The sequence below is a fragment of the Sorex fumeus genome, unplaced genomic scaffold, assembly GCF_029834395.1.
Source record: "Sorex fumeus unplaced genomic scaffold, SorFum_2.1 ptg000061l, whole genome shotgun sequence".
Taxonomy (NCBI): domain Eukaryota; kingdom Metazoa; phylum Chordata; class Mammalia; order Eulipotyphla; family Soricidae; genus Sorex; species Sorex fumeus.
In genome coordinates, this window is record NW_026606118.1 from 43,871,690 (window position 1) to 43,888,303 (window position 16,614).

At 51.1% G+C, this 16,614-nt stretch overlaps 1 protein-coding gene across 1 annotated transcript in view; it reads right to left on the minus strand.

Annotated features, from left to right (window-relative positions):
- DHRS12 (dehydrogenase/reductase 12) overlaps positions 1–14,083 on the minus strand; it is a 33,755-nt gene extending 19,672 nt beyond the window's left edge. Inside the window, exons 1-3 of the mRNA XM_056126173.1 lie at positions 13,993–14,083; positions 8,316–8,449; positions 6,046–6,128 (exon numbers count right to left, since the gene is read on the minus strand). Of these exons, the coding sequence (XP_055982148.1) occupies positions 6,046–6,128; positions 8,316–8,449; positions 13,993–14,048 (273 nt within the window). The 5' untranslated portion in view covers positions 14,049–14,083. The remainder of the gene's footprint in view (positions 1–6,045; positions 6,129–8,315; positions 8,450–13,992) is intronic.
- Between the last annotated feature and the right edge of the window lie 2,531 nt (positions 14,084–16,614).

Consider the following 16,614-nt stretch of genomic DNA (forward strand, 5'->3'; position numbering starts at 1 on the left):
TTATATGTATGTTATCCATAATATATTTATATATTTTACGTATTGGGCTGGAGTGATAGCACAGCAATAGGGCATTTGCCTTGCAAGCAGCCAGCTCGGTCAAGCCGGGTTCGATTCCTCCACTCCTCTCGGAGAGCCCGGCAAGCTACCGAGAGTATCTCGCCTGCACGGCAAAGTCTGGCAAGCTACCCATGACGTATTCGATATGCCAAACACAGTAACAACAAGTCTCAAAATGGAGACGTTACTGGGCCCACTTGAGCAAAATTGATGAACAACAGGACAGTAACAGTGACTTTACATATTATATATGATTATATTATATATAAATCATATATACCATATATATCATATATCACTGTCCTCCCGTTGTTCATCGATTTGCTCGAGCAGGCCCAGTAACGTCTCCATTGGAGACTTTGTTGTTACTGTGTCTGGCATATCGAATACATCACGGGTAGCTTGCCAGGCTCTGCCGTGCAGGCGAGATATTCTCGGTAGCTTGCCAGGCTCTCCGAGAGGGGCGGAGGAATCGAACTCGGGTTGGCCATGTTGGCTGCATGCAAGGCAAACACTCTACCGCTGTGCATAACATATATATCATATGTATATTTATATGTGTGTAAGGACCCAGAGCAATAGTACAGGGGTTAGGGCACTTGCGTTGCACATGACTGGCCCCAGATTGACCCTTGGCACTGCATGTGGCTCCTGAGCAGCACCAGGAGTGACCTCTGAGGACCACTGCCCACTTCTATGGTCTGGAAGCTTGTTTTCAGGAGGAGAGGATGGGAAAAAGGCACCCAGGGGCCAAACCATTTATATGATTTTTATCATTAAATAGTTTAAAATAAATCAAATAGAATATTAAAGTCTTAAGTCCTTAAAAGTAAAATGTTGTTTATATTTTCTTGTCAATCACCAGGAACATTTTAAGCACATATAGACACATGTGTTTGACTGCATATCATATTATTAAAGCCTTATGTATATAAATACATATTGGCATGGTATTTGCCCTCGGTGTCTCCTTTCTACATAAATAGAATGAGACTCTTTGCTGTTTTTCATCCTTTCTTTTCAGTTAATATGCTTTGGAGAGGTTTTTTGTTATATTAAATCTACCTTAATCCCTTTAATGGCTCTATTCTTTTTTTCTATTCAGTGGCTCATACTTTTTCATGGATATGCCATCATTTTCCCCACCAAATCCTTTATGGGTTTTGTCAATATTTCATTCTTCAGATGAGAGTGAGGCATGCTGTAGCAAGGTGATGCTAGCTGCCTTTGTACTCAGTCCCTGACAATCTGTTTCTGCCTGTGTTCTGGCTTCCCCTGGGCAGGCTCAGAAATCCTGGCAGGGGACACATGACAAATGCCCTCCTTTCCCCTTACGGCGGTGCACGCAGGCCTATATATCGGTGATTAATGTGTGCTGTTGCTCCCCCTGTTCCTCCAGCCCCTATGTATGAATCACACTTATATTTGAGGCAGCCAGTGACTGTTCAGTATCCCCAATGCTCCTGCAGGTGAGTGTGATGGATCCCCAGTCCCAGGTGGAGGGGCCCAAGAGACCAAAGCATGGTCCACAGGCAAGATACTAAGCATTGCCCACAATACTCTTGGTCAGGCAGAGTTCGGCGCTCTGCCTCAGTTTCCCCTTTCACTGAGCCATAGAATCCAGAGCTTTGGTTAGACTTCTTTTCCCTGTCACTGTCACTATCCTCCCATTGTTCTTTGATTTGCTCGAGCGAGTCCAGTAACATTGTGAGACTTGTTACTGTGTTTGGCATATCGAATACGTCACAGGTAGCTTGCCAGGCTTTGCTGTGCAGATGAGATACTCTCAGTAGCTTGCCGGGCTCTCTGAGAGGAGCAGTGAAATCGAACTCGGGTCAGCCATGTTAGCCGCATGTAAGGCAAACGCCCTACCCACTGTGCTATTACTCCAGCCCTACTGATCTTAAAACACTGTTTTGTTTTGTTTTTTTGTTTTGTATTCTTTTTTTTTTGTCCTGAGACAAGGTACAGAAATGGAAGAAGTAGAAACTTTGCCTAATCTGGAGGGTCTGTAGTCAGCTTGGATGCTACATTTGGTCTAAGTCTGACACAGGTGAATACTCCTGTCTTCAAAGTGCAGCTGGTACAAGACTGTGCTCTTTTCATCTTACTTCTTTTTGTTTGGGAGGTTACATCTGGTAGTGCTTAGGGTTTACTCCTGGCTTGGTGCTCAGAGATTATTCTTGGTGGGCTCAGAGGAACCATATGGGATATCAGGGATCAACCCAGAGTCCACTGAGCACAAGGCAAGTTGCCTACCCACTGCAACTATTCCTCCAGCTCCAAGATTATGCTCTTTTAAAACAAAGTCTTCTGACATACTTACTTTCCACTCAAAGATGGTATAACGGTCCTACTTGGGTAGGTCATGAGCCTCTGCTAAGGCCTGCAATTGAGTCCAGACACCTGATTCTTTCGTTATGAGCCACTTTCTTTTCTTTTTCCTTTCTTTTTCTTTCTCTTTTTGGGTCACACCCAGCGATGCTCAGGGGTTGCTCCAGGGGACCATATAGGATACTCGGAATCAAAGCCGGGTCTGCCTCGTGCAAGGCAAATGTCCTACCCGCTGTGCTATTGGTCCAGCCCCCTGAACCCTTTTTTGATACTCCCCAAAGCCTCCCCCACTTGCCCCCTTGCCCAACAGTGCCACTTGGCACACGCATTCAAAATGCAGGGTCATGCAAAGAAACACTTAAAAAAAACTATAGTTAAGGTAACAGAATTAAACATTTATGGCTTTGATGTTCAGAGTTCCTGCACACCTCGCTACTGCTCTTCCATGATCCTCTGTACCCCTCTCCATCCCTATGTCCTCAATGGCAACATTCTACCTCCCACCCCATTCTCCCCAATAGCTGCCGATTCTAGTTCTAGTTCTGGTGCATGCTGTTGCCTGCCTTAGCACCACCATGTACTCAAGACCCTCCACTGAGGCTCCGTGTTAGTTCCCAACAACCCAGTCATTCCCCTCTTGCCCCCCCGACCTGCACTCTCTGGCCTGGATTCCAGTACCCAAGGTTTATTACTGATAATGTTATGTCCTTGATATGTTTCTGTACGCCTCAGGGCATGCAATCATCCTGTAGTTGTCCATCTGCCTCTGACTGAATCCACTCAGCATGAGACCCTCCAATTCCATGCAAGTGACTGTGAACTGTGTTGACTTTTACTTTTTCATGTTGCTGCGTAGTATTCCATTATGTATTTCTATAAAATGCGACTTCTTTTTCCACTCCTCTCTTGCTGGACATTTGGGTTGCTTCTATATTCTAGCTATTGTACTTAGAGCTGTAATGAATATTGACCGGCATACATATTTTTAAAATTAATGTTTTGTGTTCGGGAGGAGTTTAGATAGCTTGGAGTGGAATAGCTGGGTCAAACGGGAGCTCTATTCTTTCTTTTCTGAGACAAATCCACATTTTCCATGGATGCTGGACTAGAAGACCAAGCCACCATCCCACTATCAGTGAATGAGGATTTCTTTTTTCCATCATACCCCCCTCAGCACTTTTTCCCAGTGTTTTGAAATTACGCCATTCTCAGTGGTGTGAGATGATACCGCAGTGTTGTTTTGAGTTGTGTTTCCCTGATCGTCAGTGATGATGAGCAACTTTGAATATGCTCAGTGGCCATTCATACGCCTTCTGCATGGAAGCATCTCTGAATTTCTTCTTCCCGTGTGTTGATGGGATTATCGGTTTGTTGCTGTTGCTGAGCTTGTGAGTACTTTAAAAACAACATATTTCAAGTAAATTCGATTCGACAAGGAACGTTTCGCAAGCCCCCGGGCTCTTCTAGAAACCCCGGGGTAGACTCAGAGTTGAAAGAGAGCAGCTACAGCTGAGAGTCTAACCATCCCAGACAAATCCACCTGGAGCTGGGTGAAATGAAACACCAAGAGAAAGAGGAGGGAATCTGCCTCCTTGGGGAGAACACAGGAAGCCTGAGGCCCCCAGAGAGCCAGCAGGAAGTAGCCCTGGGAGCCACCGAGGAGAGCCCTTATCTGTGTGCTCTATAGATGTTGCTGCTTACTCATCCCTACGTGGCTGGTAGGAGGCCGTGGAAGAGGAGGGTGAGTCTCCCACAGGACGGGGATACTTGTGCCTCTGTCAGTGGGGCTCATACGCCAGCGTCTGAGCTGTGGGGTGGAAGGTGAGGTCCAAGAGGGTGGGAAGAACCTCTCAAGTTCTCAGGCCTAGTGCTCTACCACCCGCCCTCAGCTGCCTTCCACATCCTGCTCGGTTTTGGGGGGGGGGGGGGGGCTGTGTGTGGTAGTGGAGCATAGACAAATCTTTCGAGTGGGACTCCCTGATGAACAGGGGGGAGTCATGAAACCCTTGGCACAACCTGGAGGGCACATGGAGTCAGGGAAGCAAACTCCTAGCATGCCGTCACTCGGCCTGGACCCTGGGCACTGTTCTGATCCCAACTATGGAAGTTTGTGTTGCAGAAACAGCCACAATGGTCTCTCTCCCACCCGGCCCCTCTCAGCCTTCCCAAAGATGGAGAAGGGCTCAGCTGTGTAACAGAAGCTTCACGCCAGCTTTCTCCTCATAAATCCAATTCCCGCCCAGGGTTCCCCGACAGCAGAGGAAGGCTTAGAGACCCTCCGTGCAGCATTTCAGTCTCGGCAACGCAGGGAGGTGATGGGTGTCTGGTGAGACAGAAGGGGACAGTCACTGGCCTTGAAACATCATTTAGAAAAGAAGAAGAAAATCACAGTGACCTTCCTGAGCACAGGGAAAACGTTTTGTCTTCAGTGGGGCACAGGAGAGGTAGATGTGGTCAGGCCGTCTGTTCCCGTGTCACAGGCTCCCCGAGTAGTGGGCACCAGTGGGGTCGGAGGTGTTGCAGGTTGACAGGATAAGACTCCGGAAAGCACAGATGTTTTCTGTGACAGCAGGTGAGCCCATGGTAACCACAGGTCATGCCCCTGGGTTCTGTCTCTCCACTGTACAGCGATGGCTCAGAGTTTCCATGCAGGGCCAACTTTCTGGGGGTCAGCCCCTGCATCCTCTTGGCTCCCATCCTCAGAGAACGCTGTACCTGCTTCAGAGTTCTGTCAGGCTGGAAACCCTTCCATTTTCTAAACCTCATATTTTTATTTTCCACTGGGCCCCACATATAATGTGACCTGTCCCATTTCTAACTCTCTCTCAAGAGGAAGAGCACAAAAACGTGATCCAGGGCTGACAGCCTCGATTCAGGGGACTGTCAGCCATGCTATAGGTAGGCATATTTTATTTTATGCTACTTTATTTGGGCTGGAGTGATAGCACCACGGTAGGGCGTTTGCCTTTCATGCGGCCGGCCCAGGCAGGCCAGGTTTGATTCCTCCACCCCTCTTGAAGAGCCCGGCAAGCTACTGAGAGTATCTCGCCCGCACGGCAAGCCTGGCTAGCTACCCCTGACGGATTTGATATGCCAAACACAGTAACAAGTATCACGATGGAGACCGTTACTGGGCCCCCTTGAGCAAATCAATGAACAATGCGAGAACAGTGCTACAGTGTTACTTTATTTATTTGCAATATTTTGGGGAGGGGGGGCTACACCTGGCAGACTATACTTGGGTGTAGTCTGTTGGCAGTGACTGCTGGCTGCTTTATGCTTGGGGTCACTCCTGGCACGCTTGGGGGACCAGGTGGTACCAGGAATCGAGTCTGGGTCTCCCACAAGCAACAGCCTGTTGTACTCTCGCTCCAGCCCCAGCTGTTTCTCCACTGGAAGGACACTGCGTCCCTCTTCAGCTTGGGGAGCAGCCCCTGGGTCACTCTGGATGCCTCTCCCTGCAGTGAGGTCCAGTAACATGTCTCCCATCTGCTGACTTGGCAAAGTGAGGCTGCAGGTCGACCCGAGACTGTCCTCCCTCAGGAACACAAACACAGGCATGGCCTCTGACCCCTGCTCCCTGCCCCCAGGGGGCGCCTGCAGCTGACCTCCAGGCCGGAACCCCCAGCAGACCGGTACAGAGCAGCTTACCTGGTTACCGCTCTCCCTGAGGATCTCACTTTTGGCAGTTTCCGAGCGTGCAGCGTCTCGGCAGACCAGGTGCACTGTGCCACCTGGTGGAATTGGATGAAACAATGGTGGGTGAGCAGGAGAGGTGGGGGCCTGGCTTCTACGGGGAGGACCAAGCAATGGGGAACTCTGGGAAACAGACACCTGATCATCCTCACAGTGAGGGGGGTGGGCAGAGTAATAAGGGGCTCTGCCTCCAGGGCTTTCTGGAGAACTCTGAAGTTCGAGGGCATGAACGTATACTGTGTCTGCCCGGCTCCTAGTTGGCAGGCCAACCTGCGCCGACACCAAGGGTTTCACCTGGCTTCACTTTCAACTCATTCGTTCATTCATTCATTCATAGCTTTTGGGCCATACCTAGTGGTTCTCAGGGCTTACTCCTGGGGTTCTTAGGGATCCTTACATGGTGTGGGAGATTGAACCTGCATGCAAAGCAAGTGCCTTACCCGCTGTATTATCTTCCCAGCCCTGCTTACCAGGGGCATTTTATTTTATTTTATTTTATTAATTTTTATTAGTGAAACACCATGGGGTACAGTGGTAGACTTACAAATCTTTGTGCTTGGATTTCAATCATACAATGATCAAATACCCATCCCTCCACTAGTGCCCATTTCCCACCACCACGGATCCCAGTATCCTTCCCACCCCCTAGCCCCCCATCCCACCCTGCCTCTGTGGCAGGGCATTCCCTTTTGCTACCTCTCTCCTTTTGGGTGTTGTGGTTTGCAAAAGAGGCATTGGGTAGCAATCATGTTTAGTCTATAGTCTACTTTCAGCATGCTTCTCCCATCCTGGGAGGATCCTCCCAACCCCCTTTATTTGGTGCTCCCTTCTCTATCTGAGCTGCCTTTTCCACCAGGGGCATTTTAAAGCTCCAGGCCCAGGTAGGCTGTCACTGGCCCCCCAGGGGGAGGCTAATGTTGGATCCTAGCTGGGGACCAAAAGCCTGACTTCCAGCAAGGACTTGATTAATTTTTACTGAGTGTACGAACCCATCTGTGGCACTCAGACCGTTCCAGCAAAGGCCGTACCATCACCAATCACGGTTTACTGCTTGCCTGGGAGGCACCACTTAGAGTAACCCAGACAGAACCAACCTGCTTTCGTTACTTGAAGCAGCTGATTAAATGTGGTCACCCCGTAAGCAGCTGCCTCTTCTTTCTCGTCCTCGCACGACCCTTTCCTCTCGGGATCTAAGGTGTCCTTGCCCCGCCCTGATGCTGGGCACAATTAAACAGAGCTCTGAATGGTGCCGCGCTGGTGCTCTGAGAAACGCCTAACTGAAATTTTTTTTTGGGTGGGGTCACACTCGGCGATACACAGGGGTTACTCCTGGCTCATGCACTCAGGAATTACTCCTGGCGGTGCTCAGGGGACCACATAGGATGCTGTGAATCAAACCCGGGTTGGTCGCGTGCAAAGCAAATGCCCCACCCGTTGTACTATCACTCCAGCCCCTTTTTTTGCTTTTTTTTTTTTTTGTGGGGGTGGACCTACTGAAATTTTGGGAACTGGGGATGGAATAGCTCAAGCAGCTTGAAAAGTGGTCAGCTTCCAGTCTATGTCCCTAACTTGCATAGGGACATCAGTTTTCCTGAAGAAGAGATGCTGGAGGAAAAAGGACAGACATTTCCAGTCCCTGTTGTGGTCTGGGGTACCCCCGGGAAGTAGGAAACTGCAGGACACTGGCATGTACCCGGAGCAAGATGAGCTGATGGAAGAATGTACAGGGCACCTGAGGGCTTCTTCCAAGAAGGTCAAGAAGAAATACGGGAGTCCCTGGCCAGTCTCCCCACCCTGCAGGCTGGACCCTCCAGCAACCCCAAGACAAGGAGGGAGGAAGTCCAAAGCCTTGGCCAGTTATCAGGGAGCCCTGGTTTCAACTAGGGGACATAATCAATCTGCTGTGGACTCCCTCCGTTCTCGTTGAGAAGACAGTCACCGGGCATCATTGGTTTTTAGGTTCCGCTGATGGTTCCCTCACCGCTTGAAATTGTGGTCACGCAGGATCCTGGCTCCCCTTTGAATGAATTCAGAGCTAAAGAAAAGTTCCTCAGCCTTTCCACATCCACTTCACTCCAGTCTCCATGCACAGCTCAGCAGTGGGCAGCTGCTCCCAGCGCGGTTGTGCTGGGCAGCACCGAGCTGACTGGGGCAGGACAGTGGCCCCAGTGTGGGCAAGCAGCAGATATGTCTGGGGACTGGGATACACTGAGGCAGGCTCTCACCTCGCTTGGCTATCTCCATGGCTGTGGTTTTCCCCAGGCCGCTGTTCGCACCTGTGACCAAGAAGGCTCTTCCAGAAACTTGGACGTCCAGATCATCCGGACTGAAGTGCTGAGATGCCGCTTCATAGCCGCTCCTGGAGGCAGCAGACCACAGGGGAGGCAGTGAGGAGCTGGGGACAGAGCGTCGGCCAGTGCCGAAACTTCCCTCTGCCCTCTCATCTCCCCCGGCCTCCTGTGCCTCTCTTTTCCCTCTCATGCTCTCAAGCACAAAGCCACCTCTCAGGGCTGACAGTTTCCAGGTCTGTAGCTTTCTAAACTTTTGCTAATGAGTGCAACAATTTGTCACTGGAACCAGAGAGACAGTTCAGGAGCACTTGTCTAGTATAAAGTCAACCCCCGTTCAACCCCTGACACCACATATAGTTTCTGAGCACTGCCAGGAGTGGTGATCCCTGAGCAAAAGGCCAAAAGTCGGCCCTGTGCATAGCTGGGTATGGCCCAATAACAACAAAACTGACACTGAAATGACCCTTCTCTGACAACCTCTGATATCAAGAAGTACCTACTCCCAAACTAATCCTCTGAAAAGGCTAGAGCAATAAGTGAGTAGGGCACCTGCCTTGCACAAGGCCTAATGGGGTTCGATCCCCAGCATCCCATATGGTCCCTTGAGCCTTACCAGGCATGATCCCTGAGCATAGAGACAGGAAAACCCACTGAGCATGCTGAGTACAATGCCAAAACAAACAAACAAAAAATATCAAACAAAAAACTGAAGCTTTTGACAGATGGACTGTTCCATCTTGTCCCCATCTCGAAGGGATGAGAAAAGAACTTAGAGGAAGTGAAATGAGTCAGAGAGAGAGGGTCAGACATAGAAAGATTGCATTAATCTGGGGAATATAAAGCAACAAAATAGGAGATAACATCCAAGAATAGTCTAGATAAGTACCAGGAGGTTCACTCCATGGCTTTTGAAGGCCAGTCACACATGCTAGGGGAAAGGACAGCTCAGATAAAGAAGGGGACAACAAGTAAAGGGTGTTTTGAGGATCCTCCCAGGATGGGAGATGCATGCTGAAAGTCGATTATAGACCGAACATGATTGCCACTCAGTGCCTCTTTTGCAAACCTCAGCAACCAATAGGAGAGAGAGAACAAAAGGGAATGCCCCACCACAGAGGTGGGATAGTATGGGGGGGGGAGAGGGGGAGGGATACTGGATCATTGGGGGTGGAGAGTGGGCACTGGTGGAGGGATGGGTACTCGATCATTGTATAACTGAAACCCAAGCACAACAACTTGTAATGTCCACAACCATATCTCATAGTGTTTCACTAATAAAAACTTAGAGGACAGTAAACATTGCAAGCCTGTAGAAGGAGTGAGGTTGGGTTTGCAGGCAAGGAAGGGAGGAGGACGGGACAGTTATTAGAGCTCTGCCAGGAGTCACTGCACAAATGCAGGGGCACTGTCCACTCCCATCAGGAGGATGACACACTTTCTCTTGCATCTGCACCAGGACCCTTATCTGGCAGGTGGCAGCAAAGCGTTTGGAGAAGGTGTTTTCCTCCATTTGCCCAAAGGCACCATACTGGATAAAAGCAGTTCTGATTTGGTGTTTGGTTGTTGATTTGTTTTGTTTGGGGGCCACTCCTGCCTGTGCTCAGGGCTTGTTCATGGCTCTGAGCTCAGGGATCACTCTGAGAGCTACACAGGAGACCGGATGTGGTGCTGGGGATCAAACTGGGTTCAGCTGTGTGCTAGGAAAGCACCTTCCCCGCCGCACTATCTCTCTGGCCAGTGCTGCGTTCCTTAACGAGTTTTCTGCTTTTTGAGACATGGCTTCTACCTTTATTTTCCCAGCAGGGCCTGGTTTTGAAATCAGCTGACTGCAGGTGGGTGGGGGCGTTGGGGGCAGAGTGGAAATCATTTGGTAGGAGGCTCCAAGGGCTCTCCTGCCCCCAATCACCCAGCGAGACGGGGATGAGGGGTGCTGGTTTGGCCTCACCAGAGAGCTAAGTGGTTTCTCCCTGAAGGTTTTACAAGAATCCCAGTACCCTCCCACGTGCCCTGTTTACACACAGACTGCCAACAGCTGCTTTCCTGCCCCACGTTCCGGTACATGCCGCACAATTGCCAACTGCATGCCCTGGACCTGGGGAGGAGGCCAAGGAATGTTTCTGAGCTGGGGTTGGGTTTGGAAGTCAGTGCCACCAAGACAGGCATCTCACACTGCAGAGTTGGGAGAACATGACTGTTCCCAAGTAACTTGCTTGACCATTCAGGGATACTCAAAGAAGACCCTTTTCCTTTACTTGACCATTGTATAACTGAAACCCAAGCACAAACATTTATAAGTCTACAACTGTACCTCATGGTGTTCCACTAATAACAATTAAAAAAAATAAAAAGAAGACCCTTCTCCTTGCTTCTGATGCTAGAGACCCAGTTCCTGGGGCAAGTGAGATTATGACAGTCTCAAAGCATTCCTAAAGTGCTGACTTGAAGCTAAAATAAATGCCCACAACAAAACCTTTGACTGGACCCGCTGGGGTTGCAGTTCTTCCTCGTATCAGCTGTGCCACAGCATGGACTGGCTGCTTATTTCTGAAACCCCCAACTCCTCAACTATAATGAGTAATAACTGCCATCTCTTGGGCAGCCTAAACAAATTAGGGTGTGCAAGACATTTATCACTGCACGTTGAATAAATGCAGAGAGCAATAAATGGCTATTACTATTATTATTGGCTATATTAATAATGACCACAATACTTTCTGCATTTAAGAATGAGTGCTCACACAAGCGGCCTGCCCTTTAAATCATTAGGGACCGCGATGACATTTTAAATTATAACCCAAGATTATAACTGAAATATTTGGTTACATGAGACTGGGAATGAACCTGAGTGATAGTTCAAGGGTTAAAGCTTTTGCCTGCACACAGCCAAGCCTGGTTCCATCCTGGACACTTCACATGGTATTCCAAACACACACAAGAATGATCCATGAGCACAGACCCTGAGAAAGCTGAGTGTTTTCCAAGGAAGGAAGGAAGGAAGGAAGGAAGGAAGGTTTGTTTTTCCCTAACAGAAGGGGTGGTGACATCACTGTGTATTGTGTAGGTCACCATACACATGGTGATTGGTTTGCAGAGTCCTCAGAGAGAGCCCAGGCCCTGGGGTGGTGGTGGTTGGGCAGGGCGGGGGGGTGCCAATGGCCAAGGAGGGTCCAACCAAGGAGTGGACACTGGGGGGAGTAATGTGGAGCTTCCCAAGCCAGTAGAGAGCAGGGGGACAGAGGCAGACAGCAGCAGGGTACAGGCCTCCTGAACTGATCCTGTTAGAGGCAAGGCTTTGCTTGAAGTGGCTCCAACAGATTAAAATGCTTCCTCAAACTCCAGGCTGTGAGCCAAGTGGGTGGTGCCAGGCCAGCCTGCAGGACATGCCACATCCTTCCTCTGCCCTTTGTCCTCAGGCCTTTGTGCTGAGTGTAAGGATTCCATCTTGGTCCAATCCATTATGAGTGCCCAAAACCAGGGAGACAGCTCAAGTACTGTGGCACATGCCCAGTATGGGGTGGAGGGGCACTCAATTTGGTTTCTGGCACCCTAGAAGCTTCCCTGAGCACCACCAGTGGTCTCCCCAGAGCACTGCTAGGTTGAGCATCTCGGGTGGAGCTGATCACCCAGAGGAACAGGCCCTGGGCCCCCAGCACTGCTGAGTGTGGGCTCTGGTTTTTGCAGGTGGGGGGCCTGAGTTTGATTCCTAGCACCACGTGGTCTCTTGAGCACTACTGGGAGTCACCCCTGAGCAATGAGTCTCTTTCCTTGGGAGAAGCCTCAGAACTGCCAGGCGAGGCCCCCAAACCAATTGGCCAGTCCATCAATAATAGTGAGATGTGGCTTATAGGTGTCTCGTGAGCTCTTGGAGGACACACTTCATCTTTACAAACTCACTGTCAGCTAATGAGCTAGACCACTCGCAAGGGACACAGGCTGATAGGAAATAAAGCCAAAGAGCATTTCTGGCCTTTCAACACCCAGACTCACATACATCTGTGTCGGTGATGTGCTAGAAGGGTCCCCAAACAAGCAGAATCAGGCACCACTTTCAGGAGGGGTGGAGTACAGTGCTTGTATGTAGTGCTGTCTCCACGTGTTGGGGGCAATCTGTGCTAGGAATCAGGTGTCAAGCTTAGCTCCCACATGTACACATGCAAACCTTGGTCCACTGTGTGCAAGCCAAGTGCTCTACCCACTGGATTATCGCTCTGGCCTCATGTACTGAGTGTTTCTTAAGCCCACATAAAATCATCTGTGCATCTCCTGCCCAGTATGAAATTATAAAATTTGTTTAAATTCCATTCCCACCTGCCAGGGTAAGAAACTTTAATAATAATATGTAATTATTTGATAATAATAAAATAATAATAATAATATAATCGCACCTGGAATTCTTTCAGATCAGGCAAGAGTCTGTACACCCAAAAAAAGCCTTTTTAAAAACAAAATCCCCTTTTGTCATCATAAAACATTGTCCACCCCAACAATGGAACCAAACTCTGGTGGTGTGAGCTCCCTCCAATTGAGTAAATGCACACAAAGAACAGGAAGAGGGAGAGGAATTTTCACACCTTTCCCACTTTGGAAGGTGACCACAGCCAGAGTACCCCTTTTATTTTTTATTTTTGCTTACACCGGGCGATGCACCGGGGTTGCTCCCGGCTCTGCGCTCAGGAATTATCCCTGGCGGTGCTCAGGGGACCACATGGGATGCTGGGAATCGAACCCGGGTCGGCTGCGTGCAAGGCGAACACCCTACCCCTGTGCTATTGCTCCAGCCCCAGAGTACCCCTTTTAAAAGAGTGCCTGTGTTGGGGCTCCAGGACTGCCCACCCCACCCCACTTTACCTGCAGCACTGAGCCCCAGGACGCCCATTTTTCTCAGTAGGATGTGGGACCAGGGGCCTGAGCGGCAGCTGCTGCCTTTGCTCTGAGTTTGCAGGGACTCAGAGCCCGCTTCGCTGCGCGCAACCCAGGCGCCTTCCCGGGCTATTGGCTATCTCCGAGATCCGGGTGAGCACAGGTACCGTCCAAACCGCTATTCCTAATTTTCCCCGTGATTCTTCTAGCCTTCGGCTAGCTTCAGAACCGCTGAAACCTCCCGCCGGCCTCCCACCCTGAAAAGCCACAGTGACCTGGGAGGGCCAGCTAGGGTGCATGCAGCCAGGGTGAGCAGGGGCTGGGGGGATCGAGAAAGCCCGTTCTCCAGCGCCTCGCTGGACACTGCGCTGGCCGGAGAGCCAGAACACTTGCCACGTTTAACACAACCCAGCAAAGCACAGAGCCAGGAACTTGGCAACCAGCTGAAAATTGGTCGTGACTGATCTCCAAGCTGCAAAGTGGGGGGGATGGGGACTCGGGAGCGCTGAGGGGGGGGTGTCCTCCTGACATCGGAGGGTCGTCACACACAACCACGCACGGGCCACGGAGCGCCTGGAGCCCGCCGGCCGGTCCCGCGTCTGCCTGGCCACTGTCTGGAGGTGGACACGCCCCAGCGGCCGCGTCCCCGCCAGCGCTGGTGGGGTGGCCCCAACCAGGGAGGCCCACGTGACTGACCGGGCGGTGGACACCGCCCCCGGCCCCCCCTCGGCCCGCTCGGTCGCCGCCTTACTTGGTGTATTCGCGCAGCCCCTTGGCCAGCCACACGGCGCTGCGGTACAGGGACATGGTACAGGGACACGCGCAGGGACGCGGCGCGCGCGGCCCCGCCGCGGGGAGCCGCCCGCGCTGACGTCATCCCGGTTATGTAAGCGCCCTGCGGCCCGCGCCTGCTCTCCCGGACTGCCTCGCTCCGAAGGGGGACACTTTCCTGTCCAGCTGAGGCACCCCCCACCCCCTTAGGCACGCCCCGCGGTGCATCACAGCTCCCACATCTGCATTCGCACCTACATCCCCTGCAGCAGCAGGTGCACCCCGTGTGCTGCTCCCATGCCCTACCCCCGCGTGGAAACCCGGGTCAGCAGGAGTGTGGGACACTCTCTGCCTTCCTACTGTGGCTGGGAGGTTGAGGTCATGGCCATGTGCAGCTCCTAGACTCTGGATACTTGGATAAGTATCCAGAGAAACACACCGGTACCAGCGGAACTGGTGTAGGCAGGGAGATTAGGGAAAGCTCCCCCTCCCTGGAAATGAAATTCCTGGCAGGTAATGACCACCTAGCCCTAAGATTGTCGCACTCCCCGCCCCTTGTGAACTCAGGAACTAAGACCCGTAAGACTTTTTATCTGGAACTAGTCGAGACCAGGGAAGCCTGGAGCAACCCTCCAGCCAGAACAATGGTAAAGAAAAGGAATTTCGAAAAAAGACCATGGACTAAACCCAACTCTACCCCTCCTTGGCAACCACCCTAACAACGCACCCTCATCTAGATAGAAGGCCCCACCTAGTTCAGCTTGGAGAACCCCTTTAAGAACCAGCCTGAACAACCCGAGAGTGTTGCTGAGCCTATGTGCTGCCTGTGTCCACCTGGCCAAGCACATGTGGTGCCCAGGCACATGGGTCCCTGCATCTCCCCTCTTAAGATGTGTACCAGGGCTTTCTCTGCCTTTGGAGAAGCCTGTGTTCTTGTGTTCTCTCTTGAGCATGTTTCTCTCTCTCTCCCTCTCTCTCTCTCTCTCTCTGACTCGCTCTCCCTCTCCCTCTCTCTCTCCTCACTGTCCTCTCTCTCCCTCTCTTTCTCCTTACTTTCTCCCTTGCTCTCTTTCTCTCTTTTTCCCCTTCTCCCTCCTCCCCCTTCCTCACCACCTCTGAATAAAATCTATTTTTGCTTCACTGCTCATCTTCTCCTGGAAGACTTTTCTAAGAGAAAGGCAAGAACCCATAAGTCCTGGGTAAGGCCTAAGACTGGTTTGCCTTTTTCTGCAAAGAGCAAATGGCTGGCTCAGCCTGAGTCCATGGATCCTGGAGAAATCGGGTGGGGAGGATAACTCCCATGCCAAGCAGACCAAGTAGAAGTCAAGTGGGGCTTGACAGCTACTTAGTGGGCGGCTGATGGGACTCTGGTCTGTGCCATGAAGGGGCTCATCGAAGGCTTCATCAGTCCGAGCCTTCCCAGTCGGTGCTGGGGTGGCAGAGGTGGATGGGGAGGAAGTAGCCATCTCTGTCCTCTCAGCCTCACATGTGTCACCCATGGGGGTGGGGGGCGCGTCCCTAATCTATCTGCCCAGAGATTTGTCCCACCAACTTCAGAATCACAGTGCTGAAGAGATACTTTTTTTTCTGACACTACTGAAATTGCCGTCATTTTTTTTTTTGCTTTTTGGGTCACACCCAGTGATACTCAGGGGTCATTCCTGGCTCTGCACTCAGGAATCACTCTTGGTGGTGCTTGGGGGACCATATAGGATGCCGGGAATTGAACCCAGGTCGGCCGCGTGCAAGGCAAATGCCCTACCTGCTGTGCTATCGCTCGGGTCCCCGCCGTCATTTTCTAAGACTCTTCAGGCCCTCTATTTTCACACGAGGTTGGGGACAGGCTGACAAGGCACAGACAGAGACAGTTGCTGGTTTATTCACGCACCCCAGAGCAACGCAGTCTCCAAAGGCTTCCCTTTTGCCACTAGTTTTGCACCTTCATGCTGTGCTGGGTGTGTGTGTCGGGGGAGAGGGGGTTGGGGGCTTTGTTTTCTCCAATTCTGCATCATCCACTTCTTACCCACCCCATCCTCAAAAAAAAAATACTATGTAAATTTCTTTAAACATGGTGTCAAAATGGATCATCCTTGACCCCAATTTCTACAAGTTATCCAACCCCTTCCTGAGCACTGTGTGTTGGCATCAGGCAACCCCTCACTTCTGACCTCCGTTCCTAACTCGGGGAGCGAGACAGTTTCCGGATTGTATTGTGCAGTGCCTCACTCACCTGGCCCAGACCCTGCGCCCCTCTGAGGGAAGTGCGCAGAGGCCCGCTGAGTTAATGGCCTCTTTACTAAACTGCAGGGTGGCTCTCCCTTCCAAGTGGGCGTGTTTTTCACTTCAGGGTAACTTTTGAAGTGAATTTCCCCAGAACAGTTTGCTCCTCTAAGCAGGAATGTTGCCCTTCCTTTGCCTGGCTTTGATTCCTGACAAAGTGCTGAAAGACTGTTTGAACGAGCTGCCTCTGCCAAGTCGCCCACCCCCCGGTGGACTCTGCTTTGAGCACCTTAGACTTCGAGGATGCTTTTGACTTCAGAATGATGCCACTGGGCTCCATGCCCGGCTCTGGGTTGCTCTGTCAGCACCAATCCTTTCCCCC